General features: G+C 39.1%; 1 protein-coding gene across 2 annotated transcripts in view; it reads right to left on the bottom strand.

The window, feature by feature from the left end:
- Window positions 1-11105: 11105 nt before the first annotated feature.
- SPATA6 (spermatogenesis associated 6) overlaps window positions 11106-23140 on the bottom strand; it is a 129635-nt gene continuing 117600 nt past the window's right edge. For both annotated transcript variants that reach the window (XM_008265284.4, XM_008265285.4), the window contains exons 12-13: window positions 21193-21284; window positions 11106-14007 (exon numbers count right to left, since the gene is read on the bottom strand). In XM_008265284.4, the coding sequence (XP_008263506.1) occupies window positions 13827-14007; window positions 21193-21284 (273 nt within the window). In that variant the 3' untranslated portion in view covers window positions 11106-13826. The remainder of the gene's footprint in view (window positions 14008-21192; window positions 21285-23140) is intronic.

Genomic DNA, 23140 nt, shown 5'->3' with positions numbered 1-23140 from the left:
AACATGAGTCAATTCATACGTGTTGTACTGTTTTTTTTATTTACTTATCTGTTCCACCATCAATAATAAGGGTAAATGCTATGGTCTTTGGATGCGCACATCCTGTATCAGAGTGCCTGGTAAGTCCTGGCTACTCTGGTTCTGGTCCAGCTTCCTGCTAACGCACACCCTGGGAAGCAGCACATGATGGCGCCAAGTGCTTGGGTCCCGGTCACCCATAAGGAAGACCTGGGTTGAGTTCTAGGCCCTTTGCTTCAGCCTTGTCCAGTCCTTGCTATTGTAAGCATTTGGGAAGTAAACCAGAGGATGGAAATGTTTTTCTCCCTCTCTCTCCCACTGTCTTTCTGTCTCCCTCTCTTTCAAATGAAATGAAAACAAGTTAGTTAGTTTATTCAGTTAAAGAAACTTAATTTATCTTCCTAATTCTAATGTTCTGTATTCCTTGGAGTTAATCTACAAATATAGCAAAATACTCTTTCGTATATATAATATATATATATTAAATATTTATTTTATTTATTTGAAAGATAGAGTTACTTAGCGAGGTAGAGCCAGAGAGAGAGAGAGAGAGAGAGAGAGAGAGAGAGAGAGAGTGAAAAACAGAGAGGTCTTCCATCCGCTGATTCACTCCCCAAATGACTGTAACGGCCAGAGCTGAGCTGATCTGAAGCCAGGAGCCAGAAGCCTCTTCCGGGTCTCCCATGCGGGCGCAGGGGCCAAAGGACTTGGGCCACCTTGTACTGCCTTCCCAGGCCATAGCAGAGAGCTGGATTGGAAGTGTAGCAGCCGGGACTTGAACCAGCACCCATACGAGATGCTGGCACTGCAGGACATGGCTTTAACCTGCTGTGGCACAGTGCTGGTCCCTCGTAAATATATTTATTTGAGAGATAGAGAGGTAGGTCTTCAATATGCTGCTTCTTTCCCTAGATAGCTGCAAAAACCAGGGTTGAAGCCAGGAGCCAGGAGCCAGGAGCCAGGAGCCAGGAGCTTCTTCTGGGTCCCCCACATGGATGCAGGTGCCCAAGCACTAGCAGTATCTTCCGTTTCCTTCCCAGGCCATTGGCAGGGAGCTGGATCAGAACTGAAGCAGCTGGGACTCAAATTGGCACCTGTAATGGAGATGCTGGTGGCTTTACCTGCAGCTGGTGGCTTTACCTGCTTGCCACAGTGCCAGCCCCCTTAAAGATCTTTTTTTTTTATTAAAAGCTTTATAAAAACATAATGCCACATAAAAATTGAGTATTTAAGGTACACGACTTTAAATTTTGATAAATGAATACATGGTAAAAGGATTTTCAATGGAGGTGAAATAGATCTGCTTATCAATATTTCTGCAATTAATAAGTCACAATTCAGAGCCACAATTAATAAGCCAAAAAATTAAGAGAATTCTGAATACTGGCTCAAATAGACCAGGAAGCATGGTAAGTTTTTTTTAAGCTTTTTATTTAGTGAGAGAAATGCATAGGGGAGTGAGGGCTTTATCTAAGGGAGATAGAAAAGTCTGGAAATTAAGTTGGGGCCATGCCAAGCAGAGAGCAGGCCAGGAGGCACATGCAGCAAGAGTCTGGTTATGAGCAGCCACAAGCAGCTTAGCATGGGTAGCAAAGTGAAGGCAGAGAGGATACCCTGAAGGTGTGGGGCAATAAGGGGATCCAAGGCAGCGAGGGAAAATAAGGGGAAATGGGAAAAAGGCCAGGCCCACCGTGTTCCAGACCTTTTATCCACTTCCAAAGGGGTGTGGTTATGTAGCCTGATTGGCAAGTTGGCATATAGGTGGGGTCAGGTAGGGGCATGGAATCACATAGGGGTCGTGGTAAAGGAGTGGTCTTCCAGCTCATAACTCCAATCAATTTTATCCCATCTGCCTGCCTACATCCAAGGTAATTAACACATCTTTATCTCTACATAGTTATGGTGTATGTGTTGAGATATAAGATCTATTCTCTCAGCAAACAGAAAATATATTGTCGGGGAACGGGACAGCCTGGCCAGCTGTGCCCCTCCCGACATGTACAAGCACAAAAAGTTTAGTGCTGGGCTTTTTCCACCCTGCCCGTTGCTAATTGCAAGATCCTGTTTTGACTTTAAGCATCCTGTTATTGCATGTTTCCCACACTTAGTTGGTAACATGTTTTCCGTGAATCATATATAAATAGGTGGACGGTGGGCGGGAGTTATGAATGAACGCTGGTAAAAGACGGAGTTATGAATGAACGCTGGTAAAAGACGGAGTAATGAATGAACGCTGGTAAAAGGCGGAGTGAATGAATGAACGCCGGTAACAGGCGGAGTTGTGAATGAACGCCGGTAACAGGCGGGAGCTGTGAATGAACGCCAGTAGTAAGCGGTAGTGGTGAATGAAGGAGTTGTGAATGAATGCCGGTAACAGGGCGGGCGTTCGCGACATGTAACGCGAGTCTGCTGAAAAATAAAGTGAAGCTGAAAAGCCGATAAACGCGTCTGGTGTCTCCGAGGTCTCGCCGGCGTTAACCTATCCGGAAGGTGTACGCCTGCAATATATAATGCAGTTCGTCAGATATTATCATGTTGCACATTAGATATTCAGAACTTATTCATCTTGCACAGCTGAAACTTTCATCCTCCGACTTATATCACCCCAATTCCTCACCCCCCCCCTCCAGGCCCTGACAATCACAAATCCGTTCTCTGCTTCTGTGAGTTTGACTACTTTAAATTTCCACATAAGTGAGATCACGCAGTACTTCTCTTTGTCTTGGTTATTTGGTAAGCCTAATGCCCAGCAGCTCCAATCTTGGGATCACAAATGGTATGATTTTCTTCTTATTTAGGTTGAATCCTAGTTCATTGTATTGACATACATTTTATTTATCCATTCATCTGTTGAGGGATACTTCACATTAATCACACATTGAGGTTATTGTGAATAATGCTGCAGTAAACATGAAGTGTAGATATCTCTTTTTGATCCTGGTTTCAGTTCCTTTGTATATACATAGGACTGGGATTGTTGGATTAAATGCCAGTTCTATGTTTAAGTTTTTGGAAAACCTTCACAATAATTTCCATAATGGCTATAATATACATTCCCAACAACAAGACAAAAGTTTCCCTTTTCTCCACATCCTTATCAACACATAATTTTTGATAACAGCCTAACAGATATGAAGAGATATCTCACTGTGGTTTTATGTTTTCCTTATAATTTGAGTTGTTGAGCACCTTTTCATATTTCTGTTGATCCACTGAATTTCTTTGAGAAGTGTATATGTAGGTCCTTTGTGTCTTAATTATGTTTTAATGCTATTGAATTATATTATTTCTTTAGATGTGTAGAATTTTAACTCTTTGTTGTATATGTGATCTATAAATTTCTTTAGGGATTTTTTTCCATTTTGTACAAATGTGCCATTGAGACTTTAATAAGGACTGCACTAAATGTGGGGATCACTTTGGGGAGGATGAACTTTTTCACAATATTAATTCTTTCAGTCCATTAACATGAAGTCTCTTCCCTTTGTACCTTTTCAAATTGCTTTCATCAATGTTTTATGATTTTCATATATAGGTCTTTCATCTCTTTTAGTTAATCCCTAAATATTTTATTCTTTTTGTTGCTAATGTAAATGGGATTATTTTCTTAGTTTTCCTTTCAGATAATTCATTGTCATTGTAGAGACATGACACTGATGTTTATATGTTGATTTTTCTATCTTGCAAATTTCTAGTCTTCTGGAATCTACTTATTAAATCATTTTTTGTAGTCTTCAAGGTTTTCCATATATACCTGATCATGTCATCTGCAGACAGAGATAATTTTGTGTCTTCCACTTTGGATGCCATTTCAAACGCTGCCTGAGTATCCTGATGAGGACCTCCAGTCCATGTTAAACAGCACTGGAGGAAGGGGCCATCGTTCTTGCTCCAGACCTTACGGGAAAATCTTTCAGCTTTTTTCCTTGTATGCCTATTTTTTTAATCATGAAAGGGTGTTAATTCTTACAATTTTTTTCTCAATCCATTGAGATGATCATGTGGTTCCTATCCATCATTCTGTTAATGTGGTGCATCACATGAACCAGCACAGTATCCCAGAGATAAATACCAGCTTGGTGTATGGTCTTTGCACGTGCTTTTGAATTCTGTTTGCTAGCTTTTATTGAGGATTTCTGCATCTACGTTTATCAGAGATATGGGCCTACAGTTTTCTTGTAGTGTCTCTGTTTCCCTTAAGAATCAGGGAGAGGCCGGCGCCGCGGCTCACTAGGCTAGTCCTCCGCCTAGCGGTGCCGGCACACCGGGTTCTAGTCCCGGTCGGGGCGCCAGATTCTGTCCCGGTTGCCCCTCTTCCAGGCCAGCCCTCTGCTGTGGCCAGGGAGTGCAGTGGAGGATGGCCCAGGTGCTTGGGCCCTGCAACCCATGGGAGACCAGGAAAAGCACCTGGCTCCTGGCTCCTGCCATCGGATCAGCGCGGTGCGCTGGCCGCAGCGCGCCGGCCGCGGCGGCCATTGGAGGGTGAACCAACGGCAAAGGAAGACCTTTCTCTCTGTCTCTCTCTCTCACTGTCCACTCTGCCTGTCAAAAAAATAAATAAATAAAAAAAAGAAAAAAAGAAAAAAAAAGAATCAGGGAGAATGGTGGCCTTATAAAATTAGTTTGGAAGTGTTTCCTCTTTTCTGAATCTTGGAAGACTTTAAGGAAAGTTGTTACTCTTTCTTTGAATGTTTGCTATAATTCACCCATGAAGCTCTCTGGTCCTGGGACACATTGGAAAGTTTCTGACGGATGATTCTCTTTGCTATTGGTCTGTTCAGGCTGTTTCTCCTTGATTTAATCTTGGTAGGTTGTATGTTTCAAATGGTTGAATTTATCACTTCTTCTAGGTTACTACAATTTCCTGATATACATGATCCCTTTTTAAGAACTCTTCATTTATTGGAGAGAGGGAGAGAGGGAGAGTGCTCATTCCTATCTGCTTGTTCGCTTCCAAATGCCTGCAATATCTGGGACTGGGTCAAACCAAAACCATGAGCTGGGATCCCAATCTAGGTCTCTCATTTGAGTACTGAGAACTCAATTGCTTGGGTCATCACTGCTGCCTCTCAGGGTGTGCATTAGCTGAAGTCAGGAGCTGGAGCCAGGTACTGACCCCAGGTACTCTGGATCAGGACAGTCATCCTAACCTCTATGCTAAATCTCCATCCCATAACCTTTTCTATTTTTGTATTATCTATTGTAACATCTCCTCTCTGATTCCTGATTCTGAGTCTTTTCTTTTTTTCGTAGTTAATGATTTGTCAATTTATATTTTCAAACAATCTACATATTTTGTTTTTTTTTCCCCAATGTTTTCCTATAATATATTTCATTTATTTCTGCTCTAAACTCTATCATTTCCTTCCTTCTATTAGATTTGGGGTTTGTTCTTTCTCTAGTCCCATTACTGAAGTTACCTTATTTGATATATGTTTTTAATGTAGGCAGTTACCACTGTAAACTTTTTTCTTAGCATTCTTTTAGTAGAAGTTAGATTTTTTTGAGATCTTTCTTTTTTTAATATACGTCTTTTCCAATGTAAAGTTTCCTCTTAGTATACTATTGTGCAATCTTATAAATTTAGGCGAGTTGTCTCAAAGTATTTTTTAAATACTCCTTTAATTTACTCTTTTATTGCATTCAATGGCTGTTCAAGAGTTTATTTAGTTTCCAAGTGTTTATGAACTTTCCTATATTCTTTGTCATTGATTTCTAGTTTGATTTCATTGTTATCTGAGAGGATACTTGGTATATTTCAATGTTCTTAAACTTGTCAAGACTTAACATGAACTATCACGGAGAATGTTCTATGTACATATTAGAAAACTGTATTTTTCTACTCTTAGGTGGAAAGTTCTGTTGGTATCAGGTCCATTTTATCTGTAGTAGTATTCAACAGTAGCTGTTTTCTTATTGATTCTCTGTCTGGATGTGCTATCCATATTGGAATTAGAGCATTTTATGGCCAGCGCTGCAGCTCACTAGGCTAATCCTCCTCCTGCGGCTCCAGCATCCCGGGTTCTAGTCCCGGTTGGGTGCCGGTTCTGTCCCGGTTGCTCCTCTTCCAATCCAGCTCTCTGCTGTGGCCCGGGAAGGCAGTGGAGGATGGCCCAAGTGCCTGGGCCCTGCACCCGCTGGGAGACCAGGAGGAAGCACCTGACTCCTGGCTTCGGATTGGCGCAGTGCGCCAGCTGTAGTGGCCACTTGGGGGGTGAACCAACGGAAGGAAGACCTTTCTCTCTGTCTCTCTCTCTGTCTAACTCTGCCTGTCACACACACACACAAAAAAAAAAAAAGAAAGAAAGAAATTAGAGCATTTTAGAACTCCGACTACTATTATATTGCTGTCAATTTTTCCAGATATGTATCTTATTTTATATTTTGGGTGCTCTTAGGTTGGGTGCATATATACTTACAATTATAATCCTTCCATTGAATTGAACCTTTTACTATTATATAATAACCCTGTCTTTGGTGATAGTTTTTTACCTGAAGTCAATTTTGTTTAATATAGGTATAGCAGTCCCTATTTTCTTTTTTTTTTTCACTTTTGTAATTTTCATATTGTATTCATTTTTAACATGAAAAAAGTATTGGAGTTTTCTCTCCAATGATGTTCTTCTAGTACAACAGATCAGCAGTGTTCTATTTTGGCTATTTTTAGAAGTACCTCTTAATCAGCACAGTGAACCTGGGGCTAAGCCACATACATACATCCCATACTCATAAATGGAAAATTTTAGGATGTGAATATATGATACTATATAAGCAACTGTTCCCCTACCTGAAAACTTGTTTCCAAGTAAGTTCTTTTTCAAATATTCCTTTCAGTGTAACAGAACATTACCTAGTAAAATATCAATAGTTATGACAACTTATTTTTCTTTTCAAGGAAAATCACAAAACAGGTGAATAACCAAGTCCAGGGTAGTTTTTCTATTTGATAAATACATCCAGACCTCTGTACAGTAAATAAATTTTGTATCTTTAAATGACATTTTAAGCAAATAAACCTTCTGCCTCATCATTAATGGTGTATAAGAACCCCCCTCCCTTTTTTTTAATAGTCATAGGGACCTCTTCCCTTGTTCCAAAGAGGATTCATGAAGACCAGGTACTTTCTTAAGAGTTTTCTGCACATCATACTAAATAACATGCAAAGAGTTCAACAGCATTCTTCTTAAAGTAAGTATTACTCTTAAAAATGGGCATGTTAACCACTGAAAAAAAAATGTTCACTCAACTATTTCCATTACACCGCTTCGTTTGGTCATTGGTAATAAAAAACAGAGTCAGATAATATAGGATCAACAGGTTAGTTTATCACTGGCTACTGCATAGGACCCCAAGCGTGCCAAGGTCAACATCTGTGCAATATAGTTGTACTGGTTTGGATTTTCTTGATCTCTTTCCATGTAGTCCCGGTCAATTAAGGATTCTATTCTCTTCTTAAGATCAGCAGGCTTTACTGGGAATTTCAATTGGTTGTACACTTCTGAAACAAGCAAATTTCAGAAGTGTACAACAAATTGAAATTCCCTATTTTCTTTTTGATTACTACTTGCATGGATTATCTTTTTTTTTTCCATCCCTTCATTTTTGGCTTATCTTCATCTTTATAGCTAAAATGAGTTTCTTGCAAATAGTATACTGGTAGCTTTTATTCTCTTATCCACTCAGGCTTTTTTATGCATTTTGATTGGGGAGTTTAATGCATTTACATTTAAAGTAATTATGGATGGGTAAGGGCTTACTACTGCCATGTTAATTATTTTCTGATTTGCAGTCATTTTGTTTTCATATCCCTCTCTTCTTGTCTTTTATTTTACTTTATGGTGATTCATTTATCTTTTGCATATATATTCTACATTTTTCCTTTATTTCCATGAGACTTGTATAAGTTTTCCTATAATTATAAACTTCTATTTTGATTTGATAACTCAAGTTCAATTGCATAAAAAAACTCTACATCTTTACTTTCTCCCGTACAAAGTTTGTCTTTTTGAAGTCAGAGTTTTCTTCTTTTTATATAGTTTTATATAGTTACCCAACTTCTGTGGTCATAGTTATTCAAATACTTCTATCTTTAAAATTTTTACATTAATGTTAGTGACAATTTGCTCACTACCATTAGAGTATAATATTATTCTATATTTTACTACAAATGGTGAGATTTTATCAGTGAGATTTATATTTTCATGTTATCACATTGCCACTTAGTATGCTCTATATTCCATTTGAAGAATTCCCTTAAATATTTCTTAAAAGGTAGTCAATCCACTGGTGAGAAACTAAGGAGTTTTTTTTTTAATATAGAAAAGACAATCTCCCCTTCATTTAAAGAATATATTTGCAGAGCACAGTATTGTTAGCAGTTTTTTCTCAGTACTTTGATCAATCCACACTCTATCTTGGCTTGCTAGGTTTCTGTTGAGAAATCTACTGATAGTCTTATTTTTTTTTTCTATTTTATGTTCAGATGTTATTTCTTTGGTTCCAAAGTTCATTGGTTCTTTTTTTATGTTTTCTCTTTGAAAACTTTTCATTTTATTCTTGAGTTACTTTTCTTTGGCTGCTTCCAAAATTCTATGCCTTTGACTTCTGACAGTTTAATTATGTGTCTTGGTGTGGATTTCTTTATGTTCAATCTAGTCAGGGTCTTGTGGGTATTGTAAATCTGGTATCTACAGCCCTTGTGTCTGGATTTATTTTCCAGATTTAGGACATTTTGAGTCATTTCTTTAAATTAGCTTTATGTCCCTTTTTATTTTCTCCATCTAGAGCTCCTATAAAAGATATATTGTTTTGCTTGATAGTGTTCCATAAATCTGGTACGTTTTCCTCACTACTTTTTGTGCTTTTTTCCCCCCATGACTGTATAATTTCAAATGACCTGTATTCAAATTCACTCTTTCTTCTGCTTGATTGTATCCGAGGCTCAAGATCTCTCTTAGATTTTTCAGTTCAGTTGTTATATTCTTCGGTTCCAAAGTTCATTGGTTCTTCTACATGTCTTCTATCTCTTTGGTGAATATCTCATTTTATTCCTGTATTATCTGTCTGACTTAATATAATTGTTTATCTATGTTGTGTGTTATTGAGCTTTTTTAGAGCAGTTTCTCATTTATTATAATTATTTATTTCAAATTCTTTGTCAGGCAGTTCATGAATATTTCTGATGGGGTTAGTGAGTTTATTGAGTTCCTCCCCTGGTGTCATATTTTTCTGATTTTTCTTTTTCCTTCTATCTTTGTACTGACGTCTCCATATTTGGGGAAGCAGTGCCTGTTTCTGACTTTACAGACCATCCTCAGTAAGAAAAGATCTTCACTGTGCCGAAGGGCAGGAATGGCCAACAATAGGAGCACACTTGTGGTACTGGGTCTGGTGGCGCATGGGGTGCCAATTAGGCATAACTGGAGTTGTGAATAAGAGAGGAAAACGGCAATGGCACAGAAGCTCGGGCAGCTGTAGCCCATAACAGCAGCAAATGTTTTATGAGTTCTGTGCACCCATGAAGGAAGCTGAGGTCCCTTGTGGTACCTCTGGGTTCAGTGGTGAATGCCCCTGCATTGGAAAGGGACAGGGCTGCTAATGTAAGCAGATGTGATGACAACAGCCAGAGCTGGCACTGAAGGCTGGGGACAGCTGTGGGTGTCAGCGTGGCCAAGGGGCTAGTGGTGAGTGCATCTTTGGTGGTAACAGCCAAGGCCAGTGGAACGTATATGTGTGGTGATTAAAGGTGGCCACAGGCAGGCAACAGTGATGCAGAAACCAACAGTGTACCTGTGGCTAGCAACAGGCACAAATGCAGTGTTGAGAGCTGGGTGAACGTGGGCATTCAGTGATGTAGACTAGCAGGGTTTGTATGCACCATGGCAATGGTCAAGACTGGCTGTGCACTTGTGTGCAGCCATGAGAGTTCATCACGGGTATAGGTGGCAGTTAAAGCAGGGACTGGTGGGTAAGATCACTGCTGGCTTTATGTAAGCATGCAGTGACCATGTGGGCACTCCAGGTGGCACTGGCACTGACTAAGATAGCTTCAGTTGGAGGAGACAGGAATCCAGACAACTGGGGTTCATGAGTGTGGAAAAACTGAGGAGGATCTGTGGTGAAAGCCACGGGGAGTTCCATGGCATTCCATAATAGCATTTGCATCTTTGCACACCGTCTCCAGCTAAAGCTGGAGATTGGGCTCCTGAACAATCATGCTCCCTCCCTTTTTTTTTTTTTTTTTATGGCTATGCCTGTGCTGTGTTATCAGTAGAGAAGGCCCTTATCCCAAGGTTTGCATTGTATCACAGAAGTTACCACCCCACTGCAAAAGTTTAAATACACTGTTCTTTGCATCTCTCAACAGACTATTCACACTTTTAGAGACACGTTTCAAAATTTTATAACTTCCTCCTAACACAGTGCTCTATAAAAATGTGATGGATCGATATATGAGGCTTGAATGCGTAACTAGCACAAGATCTTAAGGTAGGATAAAAATGAACACAATAATTATGTAATAGTGAAGTCACTCTGGAAACCAGTGTTCATATTCTAGACAGGTACATATTCTAGACAAATGAAACATTATATACATATACATACAAAACTACTAAACTTGTCCACAGATGTTCAAAGCTGCATTTCATAGTATCCCCAAAGGAGAAACAACCCAAATGTCCATCAACTGAACAAACAAAATGTATTACATTCACACAATGTACTATTATTTAGTAATAAAAAGGAATGAAATGGTGACAGCCCATGGATAAAACCTGAAAACATTACCCTCAGTGATAGAAGCCAGACATAAAGATAACTTATTATATGATTCAGCTTCTATAAAATATCCAGAAGAAGCATAGACACTGAAAGTAGGTTAGTGTTTTTAAAGACTTGAGAAAAGAGGGTGGTGTCGGAAGTGACTGTTAATGAATACAGGGTTTCCATGGAGGACAATACAATGTTCTACAATTAGCCAGTGGTGAACACTGTGGATATAATAGAAACTACTGAACTGTGTACTTTTAAAGGATGAACTGCATCTCAATAAAGCTACTGTCAGTAAATGAACACAATAATGACAATTCTCTATTTACTTCATATTTTTAATCAGGAGATTAATCTTTGAAGTCACAATATAGTTATTCTGCCTGGTATTTAATGATCATCCATTTTAATCAATTATACAACTGTAGAAATAGTGGAACATTAAAGTTCATTTTAAGTTGGCCCCTTTATCCCCTTAGAGGTGAGAACACTGAGCTCCCAGAAAGGCAAATGACTTAAATACGGTTATATAACTAAGGGAAGAACCTCAATCCAGTGATTCATCTTTATTTCTTTGTTGCATTTGACATTTTTCTTCCTAATACTCCCACTTCTTTTTATTTAAAGGAAAAAAACACATTGAAAAAATAGAAAAGCCATTTGTCTTTCATATTCAGTCCAAGGATTACTACTAGATTTATTGAAAATACAGCAAAAAGGCTAAGAGAATAAACAATTGCAGCTTTCTATTCCTATGAGTGAGAAAAGATAAAGAATAGTACTTAAAAATTTTACTCTTTAAAGATAATAGCCTAAGAACTCAGAGCTAAAGAGCAACAAAAACCACCCCTTCCTCCAGGAACCAGGGATCCTCAGATACTGAGCTGCGAGGCCGTGTGTCTGTAAAGTTGTCCTCATCCCTCAGAGAGACGCCAAGTTTAATCCACAGGAAAACGTCTTTCAGAATGTTAGCTTCTGAAGTTCGGCTTTGAACCCCACATATTTTGCAGCCTTTGTTATAGCCAGTGGCAAACACAGGGGCAATCAGTCATTTCTGTGGTACTTACTCACTCAGGAGATTTTCTGTAACAGTAAAACATTTTTTTTGAAGGTCATACTTGGATTTCTTTTTTTTACCAAATACCAACTTTTAAATGAAGGAAGTTTTCACTTTTTCACATAAAAAAGTATGTTAATTTCCACTGGGAATATGCTTTTGAAAAAGAGCACCAGTTAATGGTAACCTTCAAAAGCCCACTACAGAGTATCCTCCCGACAGCTCACAGGCCGGCTGGCTCCGTGGCAGCAGCCTAGCATTTCTCCAGCTGGGGCTCACAGGTACCGAGGATGGCGTCTGGGGGCGAGGGCCCGGGAGCTGGGGGAGCAGGGGCCGAAGGATGGCCATAGCGACACGTGTGGTTGTATGCTTGATTTAGCTTAGGAGGCCCGAGCTGAATCCATTGAACATTGAGAAACATCACTTATGTGCCAGACTATCTACTAGATGCAAGAGCAAAGCCAGCTTACGTGAGGATTTCTTAAAGGCTCGCATGGGCTACGGCTCACTCTGACTATGGTGACCGCACGTCCTAACCCGCCAGAGATGTCCCAGTCCATTAGTGCTGCTCCAGTAGAGAGCCCCCCATCTCTTCCTCCCATCCTAACTATGACCCTTTAAGCAGGCACCTGTGTGTATGTGTGTATGTGCGTGCCCATCCTAAATATGACCCTCTAAACGGGCATGTGTGTGTGTGCTCCCATCCTAACTATGACCCTCTAAAAAGGCATGTGTGTGTGTGTGCACGTGACTTGTATGTATGTATGTATTAAACAGGTTGTTTTTTTTTCAAATTCCATGATAAATTAGACATACAAATCTCCTACAACCAGATCCCAGAACAGTGGTCCTGGTCCATAGATCACTGTTTGAGATCTAACCCATTCTTTTCCCTTGACAGCTGAGGAAAGAAGTAAAGAGAATTAAAAAGATTCTGGAAGAAAATAGCAGAGTGGATTAAGGCAAAATCTTAGAGAACTCCTGGCCCCATCTCCTATGCCCTTTCATATCACAGATAGCCATACCAAGACACTGTTAACATGATGTTAAGATAGTATTTTATATTATAAAATTTCTAATATAAAATTAAGTCATCTAGTTTTATATTTTAATCTATGTTTATGTAAATTTTTAAAATTTAAAACATAACTGTAAAATTAGCCAAAGATGGACTTACTGGTAAAACATTTTCTGTAGTTAACTCTTCAAACCACAAGGAAAAATTCACTTATTCCCTATTCTCTGCTTTCCTTCACCTCACTTTCTTGTAAATATGCAGTTAACTGCCACATTTTTATCTTCATCATATCACTAGCTTCACAGCGGTGTACTGGGGTAGAGGAAGACCACTTATTTTTATCAATCAACAAACAGATTTTTGAGTCCCTACTAGAAAGCATTCTGCTACAATACTTTACTCCCTTTGTGGTTCCACGTATCCTTTAAAGTGAGCTGACCACTTCTTGGATTAAATAGCCTTGTATGATGGATAAAAAACAGTAGAAAATACTAGTTAAAATATTGTGTAAACTCTTGGGAAGTTCATTTCTATACAGTTTATCTCTTTTGCTCATTACCAAGAAAAAAGAGTTAATATTAATTAAACCTTACAAAGATAGGATAATCAGGCAAAGAGAGGAAAGGAAGATGGGCAGGTGTTATGGCAGAAGAACATTTCTAGAGAAAACCTATTCTTGGTTTGTAGGTGGTGGTACAGGACACATGCGAGAGAATGTCCTGTCACAGGCCAGAAGTTGTGATTGTGGAGACTGGCTTTGGTATTAGGATACCTCACATCCCTCTAATCGGAAGAAGCTTCACCAGGATGATTCACCATAGATGTAATGAACTCACTCAAGTCCAGCCACTGCGCTCAATTAGAATCACCTGTTTTTAAAGAAAGCAATACAGATTTTGATCACATCAAACGTTTTCATTGAGAAGTTGACACAGACACTCATACAGTTTATCCTGGATGGTCTCAGAAGCTTTCCTGTGTATGAGAAACAGAACTACAGGCCTTTTTGTATAAGTTCCTGTACATCTTGTCCATGCTGTTTTCAAAGACGGGCCGGTGGGATTTTCCCTTGTAAGAAGCTGCTCTGTTGGACCAGTATTCACCATCATCCAAATGGGGTGTGCCACGTGGCCGCTGAAATGAGCTGCAAGAAAGGATGAGAATAAGTTTAAAACAATGGTGAATCGGCCGACACCGTGGCTCAATAGGCTAATAAAAATAAGTGAAGTTAAGTGATTTGCACAAAAGTAGTAAGCTGCTACGTGAGAAAGAAATCCATGTCAGTGGTTCTAAATTCTTTGCTGCTATGCCATGCTTCTCAAGGAAGAGCAGAAAACTTAGTCTGAATGTGAACCTCTCAAGGAAGAATCCAATTTTGAAGTGACTGGAATGCACTGTAGGCTGCAGAGCTTTAGTGGAAAGAAGGGCAGGGAAGGGAAGGCAAGGGAAACCGATGAGGTAGCTCAGCACTAGGCGGCGAGTAATGGGATAGAGAAGCAACACGCAACTCGCAATGAAGGGCGAAGATACCAAAGTTATAATGTTACTATACTGATAAACTGTTGACTGAGTTGTTTTTAAATAAATAATTGCTCCACTGCAATAAATGAAATCCTTGCTATAAATCAGACCTCTTAGGCCTATGGGAGATAATGAATTTTGTGCCATGTAAAACTTATATCGTGGCTACTAAACGTGACAAATATCTTCTTCACAGATTTAGAATTTCACTTCACACAGATTCCTCCCGTGCCTTCTCAGTTCCATGAAGTTACTTCTGTTAGTTGTGAAACTGGAACTCTTGGTGCTGCGTTCCCGTGTAAGCGTGTGTTTTCTTTTTCAGTAAGCCGCATGTTAGGTATGTCACAAAACACAGAAATATTTTGGTTTCTTTGTTGCCCTCAGTCATCAACTTTACTGCATACTGCTGGCTAGATAATAACATTCTTCTCCAATCTATGTATTTTGTTTAATGTCCAGGCTAGTTCTAGTGTAATAAACCTACTCAATTTGAGTTTCTAACACACATATCACTACCCAGCTCTCTGAAAGGTGAACTGTAGGAGGGTTACTAACTTTTAAAATCACATTGTGGGTCTTTTCCAATTTGAAAACCAAACTCTTAATCACTATCTGAAGTGCTATATTTATTGTTACCAGGCATAGGTTTGTATTGTTTCTGATTCCATTAGAGAACACACCCTTTCTTCAAAACTTAAACTGCCTTACAATAAAACCTCAGTGTTTACAAGGCATAGGATTCAGAAAGGACCTCAGGACCAACTGTGATCCTGCTAAGGTTCACAGAGAGAGAGAGAGCTAAAGTGGCCCAGACAACTTTTAGAGCTGGCAAAAATTGGCAGGGAATTTATTTTTATTTTACATTGTGGGGATCGTGCTGTGGTGTAGCGGGTAAAGCCCCCACCTGCAGTGCCGGCATCTCATATGGGCACCAGTTCAAGTCCTGGCTGTTGCACTTCTAATCTAGCTCTCTGTTATGGCCTAGGAAAGCAGCGGAAGAGGGCCCAAGTCCTGGGGTCCCTGCACCCATGTGGGAGACCCAGAAGAAACTCCAGGCTCCTGGCTTTGGATCAGCGCAGCTCTGGCCATTGCAGCCATGTGGGGAGTGAACCAGTGGATAGAAGATGATTCCTCTCTCTCTTTCTCTCTCTCTGGTTCTGTTTGTAACTCTGCCTTTCAAATAAATAAATAAATAAATAAATAAATCCTTAGAAATAAATGAATTACAAAGCTTTGTAATTTTGTAAGCAGTACTATGGTTCTCTGACGATAACTTGGGGATTGGTTCAGTCTGGAAGTCAGAATTGCAAAATACAGATGCGAATGTAGCCCTAATATGGGAACCAAACAAAGAGAATCAAAATCCTAAACACAATATTTACTTCTAGACATGGAAGCACTGGCTCTCTAACTAGTGACGTGCGAATACAGTGAGTCAATTTTGACTTTATTGCTGGGTATATTAACAAGTTTAAAGTGTGCGAACGACACTAAGATACCCTATTATAACAATAGGCTTTCAAAAAACAACACTTCTCTATTTTACCAATAATATCTTCAGTATTCATTCATGAAAAGCATTTAATAAATTACAACCAAATTTTAAATAATACTGAATCCAGACTGTTCTCAATAAAAGTTATCTTAAAAGCAGGAATGATATTGTTACTTCATTAAATGCACGGCATTTTTTCCCACCAACTTACTCCTGCCACTTGAATAGAAAGTCCGCAATTAATTATTACAATGGTGTTAGGAAAAAAGACAAAAAAGGACAGAAGCCAGGAAAACACAGAAAACTGAACAATTTCAAATTGTAAGTATTGATAAGGTATAAGTCTGCTGAATCCAACAGCTGAGCTTTCCCAAAGAGTTTCTACTAACTCGTCTTTCATGAGTATGGGTCACACTTTCCTGTTTGTTTACATGTCTCAATTCTTTGGTTGAAAACCAGACATTTCTGATTAATACTACAGCAATTCTGCATTCCAACCTCCTTACCAGAGTTCTTGTTGGTTTCATCTGTTAAAAGGTAAACATATACTGAAGCAGTGGACTCCTTCCCTCTCACTGTATATCAGCTGGTGTCTCCTGCTTCTTTTTTTTTTTTTTTTTTTTTGTTTTCCATTGCTTCTATTGTTGAGCCTGGCTTCCCAAGAGCTACCCTGGGTCAGTATAGCTAAGTGATCAGCTGAAGATTAGTCAGAGCCAGTAAGCCTGAGAGGCTTTAATCTTTTGCCAATGGCCTATGTGTGGCCTGAGGAATATATTCAGAGTTTATCCAGTCTACAAGTCTGCCCTGGATATTACTTTCTGCCCCCAAAAGACTTCACATTAAGCCATGGATTAGTGGCTCACTAGGGCCCTCTCTAGTCCATGAGCATTTGTACAGCCCTGTGCATGCACATAACCTTCTAGACAACCAGAGGAAGGAGAACTTTATCAAAGCCAAATTTGGCCATCTTTCCTGGGGATCTTTACTGCCTGTCCCAACAAGACAGTAAAGGACAGTTGTCTGTCCCAATCAATATTCCCTGATTGTCTGCCAGTGGGATCACTATCACTTTTGTTAATGCCCCAATTAACAATTACTAAAGAACGTTCTGCTTTGCATAAAGTTAGTCCTTCTGGTATCAGAGTTGCCTTTCAACACGACTGCTCCCCTTGTGCCATGGAACTGAGGAGCAGTGGAAGGAGATGGAAGCTCCAAGTTAAAATGCCACAGATGCCACTGTTCTTACTCAGGTTCAATAGATTTTCTTGATAAATGTTTCCTAACTTCTTATATGGCATTGGTCAATTTTCAGAGTTCTTAAATTGCTGTTCTGTATAATTCTGTCCATTTTTATTATTTGTTTTTAGGGATGGGATTTGCTGAGCTCCTCACCCATTCATTCCAGGGTCCATGCAGACATCAGCAAGTGTCTCCTCTGGAGTGATAATAAGAACCCAAACTGCCTCTCACTTCTGCCCATTTAGTTCTCAGGAACAGCAAGGGGGTAATTAAGTGTGTGTTCTTTCATTTTTTAGAAGGAAAGTAAAATGGGAATAACTTTCTGGCTTAGTATATAATAAGACTTGAAGACAAAACTGAAATAAGTCTTGATCAATTTAGTAGCTTCTGGAACTATTATTAAAACACTTGTAAAAGGTCTTGAAGGACTGGCCCTCCATTGCACCTGTCTGAATATGTGTGTAGGAGAGACATGACAAGGGTTATAAAATGATCTCAAAATGTGCAAGCACAATGTTTTTCATACTCTGCTTAACTCTTTCATTTGAGAGATAACAATCCTGGGTGATCAAACTTAGTCATTAACATTGCTTGGTAAACAGAGAAAAAGAACCAGCACTGAAATTTATGGCAAAATTTGAATTGAGAATGGTGCTTTTAAAAATGTGATCTATTAAAATCTATCTCTATTAGAATCATCCATTGTATTTCTTTTTTTTTTAACTTTTATTTAATGAATATAAATTTCCAAAGTACGACTTATGGATTACAATGGCTTCCCCCCCATACCGTCCTTCCCACCCACAACCCTCCCCTTTCCCACTCCCTCTCCCCTTCCATTCACATCAAGATTCATTTTTGATTATCTTAATATACAGAAGATCAGCTTAGTATACATTAAGTAAGTATTTCAACAGTTTGCTCCCACACAGAAACATAAAGTGAAAAATAATAGATGATTTTTTTTAAATGATGATGAAATCAGAGCAGACCTATTGTCATGTTTAATCCCAGTGAGAGTCAAGTTGGGAATTGATAATTTCTTTCTTTCTTTCTTTTTTTTTTTTTTTTTTTACAGAGGATCAGTTTAGTATGCATTAAGTAAGGATTTCAACAGTTTGCACCCCCATAGAAACACAAAGTGAAATATATTGTTTGAGTACTCGTTATAGCATTAAATCTCAATGTACAGCACATTAAGGATAGAGATCCTACATGAGGAGTAAGTGCACAGTGACTCCTGTTGTTGACTTTACCAATTGACACTCCTGTTTATGGCATCAGTAATCTCCCTATGCTCCAGTCATGAGTTTCCAAGGCTATGGAAGCCCCTTGAGTTCTCCGACTCTTATCTTGTTTAGACAAGGTCATAGTCAAAGTGGAGGTTCTCTCCTCCCTTCAGAGAAAGGTACCTCCTTCTTTGATGACCTGTTCTTTCCACTGGGATCTCACTCGCAGAGATCTTTTGCCAGAGTGTCTTGGCTTTCCATGCCTGAAATACTCTCATGAGCTTTTCAGCCAGCTCCGAATGCCTTTAGGGCTGATTCTGAGGCCAGAGTGCTATTTAGGGCATCTGCCATTCTATGAGTCTGCTGAGTATCTCACTTCCCATGTTGGATCACTCTCCCCTTTATTTACTCCATCGGTTAGCGTTAGCAGGTACTAGACTTGTCTATGTGCTCCCTTTGACTCCTAGTCCCTCCACCATGACCAACTGTGAACTGAAATTGATCTCCTGGAACAGTGAGATGGCATTGGTACATGCCACCTCGATGGGATTGAATTGGAATCCCCTGGTATGCTTCCAACTCCACCACTTGGGGCAAGTCAGCCTGAGCATCTCCCAAATTATACATCTCTTCCCTCTCCCATTCCCACTCCCATGTTCAACAAGGATCACATTTCAGTTAATTTTCAACACTTAAGAATAACTGTGCATCAATTACAGAACTAAACCAGTCATATTAAGTAGAACAGACAAAAAAACTACTAAGAGGGATAATGTATTAAGTTGTTCATTAACAGTCAGGGCTATGCTGATCAAGTCACCGTTTCCCATAGTGTCCACCTCACTCCAACAGGTTTCCCTCTTGGTGTTCAGTCAGTCGTCACCGATCAGGGAGAACATATGGTATTTGTCCCTTTGGGACTGGCTTATTTCACTCAGCAATCATCCATTGTATTTCTTCATATTTAAGGTCTCCATGTAGGAACCACAACAGATGGAGTAGGGAGTGGAAATCTCAAATTTATAAGAAGTGTTTAGCGAATTATTATGCATACAAAAGTTTGAAAATTACATTCTTTCTTCTAACTTCATGTATTTTTACTCAAATTAAAATTAATTCATTTAAGAACCCAAAATTGTAATGCTAATCCATACAACAATCTAGGGAACACGGCTTTAAGAAAGAACAACAAAGAGTAAAAAAAGAATTTTTTTCTTTCTGAATGGTTGTACCCTCTGAAACTTCCCTTTCCTCTCTGGATTGTTTCTCTTTCATCTATATATTATAATTCATCTATAAAATACTACGTGCCTTAATGATAGGTCAAAGCCACTTCTTGCTTGGGAGGGAGTAACTTTGGAAAAGGAGTCCCACTCACACATATCTCCATGTGCTCACAGATGGTAAACTGGGCAAAACCCCCGTTAGAAATGCAACATCCTCCATTACTTGAGTCTTGTTTCTTATAACTGTTCCTAAGGAATCTCAGGAAGGTAAAGGCCATATGGTAAAAAGAAGTAAAAGCCATATGGCCATATGGTTGTGGAGCATCCAAGGATTCAGAGAACTTTGTATAAACTGGCATTTTGCAGTTTTTAGTACTTTTTAATATTGCATTTTATGGCGACTGACACAGCTTTCAGAAGTCTTCAAAGGACCTGCTTGTGTAGCCTTGCAAAAACTAAATTATTATAACCAACATTTCTAAAATTTTAAGCTAAACGAACATGCTTTTATGTTATTAAGAAAAAGGTTTACTTGTGGTCTAAAGTTATGGAAACTTTTTTTTTTTATCTTTTATTTAATGAATATAAATTTCCAAAGTACGACTCATGGGTTACAATGGCTTCCCCTCCCATACCGTCCCTCCCACCAACAACCCTCCCCTTTCCCACTCCCTCTCCCCTTCCATTCACATCAAGATTCATTTTTGATTATCTTAATATACAGAAGATCAGCTTAGTATACCTTAAGTAAGTATTTCAACAGTTTGCTCCCACACAGAAACATAAAGTGAAAAATAATAGATGATTTTTTTTAAATGATGATGAAATCAGATCAGACCTATTGTCATGTTTAATCCCAGTGAGAGTCAAGTTGGGAATTGAAAATTTCTTTCTTTTTTTTTTTTTTTTTACAGAAGATCAGTTTAGTGTACATTAAGTAAAGATTTCAGCCGTTTGCACCCCCATAGAAACACAAAGTGAAATATACTGTTTGAGTACTCGTTATAGCATTAAGCCTCAGTGTACAGCACGTTAAGGACCGAGATCCTACATGAGGAGTAAGTGCACAGTGACTCCTGTTGTTGACTTTACCAATTGACACTCCTGTTTATGGCATCAGTAATCTCCCTATGCTCCAGTCATGAGTTTCCAAGGCTATGGAAGCCCCTTGAGTTCTCCGACTCTTATCTTGTTTAGACACGGTCATAGTCAAAGTGGAGGTTCTCTCCTCCCTTCAGAGAAAGGCACCTCCCTCTTTGAAGACCTGTTCTTTCCACTGGGATCTCACTCACAGAGATCTTTTTGCCAGAGTGTCTTGGCTTTCCAAGTTATGGAAACTTTTTAGATTAGAATAAATGCAGCTTTAAACATGTGGATTTGCAGAGCGGCAAATAAATCTTAAGTAGAATGCAAGGAATCACTGTTAATTGACTACATTTGTTTTCATTAAAAATTTCAGTAATACAAACATTACAATATTTTAATAAGAACTTACATATTTTGAAAAATTAATTATTGAGAACCCTTCTGAGTCCCAAGTCCCCACAAATTCATAAGATTAAGAAACGAGTTATCTGTATATCAGCTGTAAAAAGACACAGCGTTAACCAAGGGCATACCTATACTCGGGGTCACTGTCATAGGCAGAGTCTCTGTACAAAAGACCTCTTTTCAGTTCCAGTTCATCGTCTTTCTCTGGGTCTCTCTCATCCTAAAAATAAATAAATAAATAAAGATTTTCATTAATTCATTTTCCTTTGTATCTTATCCTCCCCCATTATAAGAATTTTATTCAAATGTTTGTATTTCTTAGGAAAGAAACAAAAGGGTAAGAAAGAATTCATTATATTTTTTGAAGAAAACTATAGCTTTATTATAGTTTTGTTAATGCTGCTTATCAAAGACTAGCATTCACTAAATACTTCTTGGATCAATGAATGAATGGGAATGGACGTGTTAAGATATATAGCTTAACAGTATCTTACATACTGTCATGCAATTTCCAAAAAGACTCTGCATTCTGACTCCTCAGCATTTGACAAAAATCATGTTAATACAAGCAGTCTTATGTGCACCTATGACTTACAAAGAACATAACCTGGGATTATGCATCATAAGCCAAAACGCAGTACAAAAAAGAAAAGGCAAAAAGAAAGTTAAGAAGGTTAAAACGAAAACACGTAAGGACTGCTCTACCTTGCAGGAGCAGCCTGTTCTTACCTTCTAGTAGACACATACAAGGGCTCTGGGTAGAGGACTCTGAAGAGAAAGCTTTGTAAACTGTATCATCTACAGTAAGTTCCTATGCATGTTGTTTATATCATTTAATATCAATTATCTTTCTGCGCCAGCTAGCCAACACCCTTGTTCGCAGCCAAACAGGAACTGACTTAAAGAAAACTAGTAACAAAAGGAAGCAGGAAGCACAGATAAACTTTAGTATTAATAAGGGGTTCATTTATTTGATGTGAAAAGACAGGTGAACACAGATTATGACGAAAAATGATTTTAAAAGTTTGCTAACAGGGGGCCGATGCTGTGGCACAGTGGGTTGAAGCCCTGGCCTGAAGCGCCGTCATCCCATATGGGTGTCGGTTCTAGTCCCAGCTGCTTCTCTTCCCATCCAGCTCTCTGCTGTGGCCTGGGAAAGTGGTAGAAGATGGCTCAAGTCCTTGGGCCCAAGCACCCACATGGGAGATCCGAAAGAAGCACCTAGCTCCTGGCTTCAGATCAACTCAGCTCCAGCTGTTGGCGGCCATCTGGGGAGTGAACCAGCGGATGGAAGACCTCTCTCTCTGTCTCTACCTCTCTCTGTAACTCTTTCATATAAATAAAATAAATCTTCAAAAAAAAGTTTGCTGACAGGATAAAATCAGGAAGAGTAAAAATATAAGCAACAAATAATAGGCAAAATTTAAAAATTACAGAAAACATACATAAACATTTAGAATTGTTATTGCTCTAGGTTTTAACATTATAAAATTAACTCCAACTGATTCTTGTTTTCCCTTAATTTATTTTGGTCTATTAATACAGTTAAAACAACCTTTTTTTTTTTTTTTTTGACAAGCAGAGTTAGACAGTGAGAGAGAGAGACAGAGAAAAAGGTCTTCCTTCCGTTGGTTCACTCCCCAAATAGCTACTACAGCCAGCTTGCTGCACCGATCCGAATCCAGGAGCCAGGTGCTTCCTCCTTGTCTCCCATGAGGGTGCAGGGCCCAAGCACTTGGGCCATGCCATCCTCCACTGCACTCCTGGGCCACAGCAGAGAGCTGGACTGGAAGAGGGGCAACTGGGACAGAATCCAGCGCCCTAACCGGGACTAGAATCTGGGGTACCAGCGCCGCAGGCAGAGGATCAGCCAAGTGATCCTCAGCGCTGGCCAACAATCTTTTTTTTTTTTTTGAGTTAGTGCTTGAATGGTATTCATGCTTTTATTTTAACCTTTATTATTAGATATTTTTCTTGAACAGCATATAGTTGAATGTTGCATGTATTTATCCACTTTGATAAGGCAATGAAGTAATTATTACTTTATTAACAACACAGAAAAAGTAACTAACATTA

This window comes from Oryctolagus cuniculus, chromosome 7, assembly GCF_964237555.1.
Source record: "Oryctolagus cuniculus chromosome 7, mOryCun1.1, whole genome shotgun sequence".
In the NCBI taxonomy this organism is placed as follows: domain Eukaryota; kingdom Metazoa; phylum Chordata; class Mammalia; order Lagomorpha; family Leporidae; genus Oryctolagus; species Oryctolagus cuniculus.
This window is presented reverse-complemented; position numbering and strand designations above follow the sequence as displayed.